We start from the raw sequence: 1,789 nt of genomic DNA on the forward strand, positions 1-1,789 counted from the left end.
TGATAGTATCTTTTATTGCTTCGCCTTTAGGTCCTTTAGACGAATAGCTGTAGATAACGTAGCCATTTCGTGAGTAGCAAGATGTGCGATTCGTGTATCATTCGAGTGAGCGCATCCAGTCAAGGGATGGCGGTGGATTATCATACTCTGGGGGTGTGGGTGGTGGTCTGTACTCGATGGGCTCTTGCTGTCGAGTGGTACGGAGTATAGAAAATTGATTTTATCTCTCTGTGTTTCCGGCGGCCTTGTTATATATATGATGCTGCTAAACGTGATACGCAGATGGTGAAGTATGTATCAGAGAGCAGACGTGATATGGGGGGTATTGCTGTTTCCTAACCACGCTTTGCTCAGTTTATCTGATACCGACAAGGGTATAAAGACGTTGTGAGGTAAGAAACATGAGTACCTAGGTAGGGTACAACCTCGTTCGGTCATGTGGCTACCCGCCGCTGCGTGCTTCCATAGCCCCGCCATGACGTAGCGGGGTAGCTGAGAAATTTGCTTGAAAGAAAAATTTTCTCCACGATTTAGATATAAAGGCTCCTAGCTAGTTTATATCACGATATTTGAGGCACAGCGCCCTAGTTATAACATGGCAGGTCAATCGGAGAGTGAGCTCAATGCCGGTTCCGAGGTATGGAAACCCCCGCCAAAATGATCGAAATTCTGAACTCAGCTAGCGTGGTAGGCAAACCAAATTGAAATCGGCGAATTGTCACCGGAAATAAAGAATATCATTGCCGCTCGACAGGAGTGGCTGGATCTTACAACACATTTTGAGAAACGGGGAGATGTGTATTTAAATATCGACAAAACATTTCAGCAGGAATTCAAAGAGTTGATCGACAAATTAGTATGGCTGTTTACCCTTTGCTATATATCCTCATCTGACTTGAGACCGATAGGGGCATCCACCATCCGCTCACATACGTCTATTTCGCACCCAGGATAACAATGTGCCAACCATTGTTCACGATAGCCGCCTGAAACGTGCACTCTTCATTTATCCACTTCACCTATTGGGTGGTCATGCGGAGGTACATTCCTCTCATCCTGGAGCGCCCGGTTCGATATCCAAAGAGCTTTGCGTCGGGTCTTTTGTGGCCTTTCAGGACCAAGTCGTCATTGATGGTGTGCTGGATTTCCTTCTGGTAGGAGTGCCGAAATAAATCGAGTTAGGCGTTATGGTACATAATGATGTCAAGAAGCCTGACTAAAATAAATCGAAGTCAAGGTTACCTAATGGTGGAAAATCTTCAAAGTCGAGATAGTTATATGGAACAACACCAGTGATAAATGGATCAACAATATTTGTATTTGTATTTGTTTGAACTATATGTTGTTAGTATCTTATAGTTACAATATGCTTCTTGATATAACATACTTATTGTTCGCTGGGGCGACTGATAAGGGACCAATCTGTCTAAGGACGTGGGGTCAATCGTGAAGTTGGGATCCAAATCAAATGATGTGCCCGGTCGCGCTGTGTTCGACAAGGTAGTATTATTTGCCCTGGGAGGTCGTCGGGCACCATCCTCCTGCTGTGATGGTTGATTCTCTGGTGACGATTGCTGCCTTGATTCGGCCACCCCTTCGGTGGCTGGGTATGATGAACCGTGAGAAATACCCGAGGGGTTTCTGGTGCTCGTAGGTTCTGCCTCCCTAGACCAAGGCGTGGGAATAGAGCCATCGCCTACACAAGTCAGCTTGATTACTAGGCACAACTGGCTGCTCACTTTACCTTCTCGCTCTTCGCCCAATCTCATTCGCTGCGGAACTTGGTATT

General features: G+C 46.0%; 2 protein-coding genes across 2 annotated transcripts; one reads left to right on the plus strand and one right to left on the minus strand.

Moving 5' to 3' along the window:
• Positions 1-595: 595 nt before the first annotated feature.
• Positions 596-1,172, plus strand: TERG_08617 (uncharacterized protein; the record flags this gene model as incomplete). Its single annotated transcript, XM_003230863.1, has 3 exons — positions 596-637; positions 692-856; positions 909-1,172. 3 exons carry the CDS (start codon positions 596-598, stop codon positions 1,170-1,172), a joined length of 471 nt encoding a protein of 156 aa, XP_003230911.1.
• A 44-nt stretch (positions 1,173-1,216) lies between these two features.
• Positions 1,217-1,769, minus strand: TERG_12720 (uncharacterized protein; the record flags this gene model as incomplete). The annotated part of the gene is made up of 3 exons (XM_047751637.1): positions 1,217-1,335; positions 1,388-1,696; positions 1,745-1,769. The coding sequence occupies 3 exons, from the start codon at positions 1,767-1,769 to the stop codon at positions 1,217-1,219; spliced, it is 453 nt and encodes a 150-aa protein (XP_047607593.1).
• Positions 1,770-1,789: the final 20 nt, after the last annotated feature.

The sequence above is a fragment of the Trichophyton rubrum genome (assembly GCF_000151425.1).
Source record: "Trichophyton rubrum CBS 118892 genomic scaffold supercont2.17, whole genome shotgun sequence".
NCBI classification, from domain to species: domain Eukaryota; kingdom Fungi; phylum Ascomycota; class Eurotiomycetes; order Onygenales; family Arthrodermataceae; genus Trichophyton; species Trichophyton rubrum.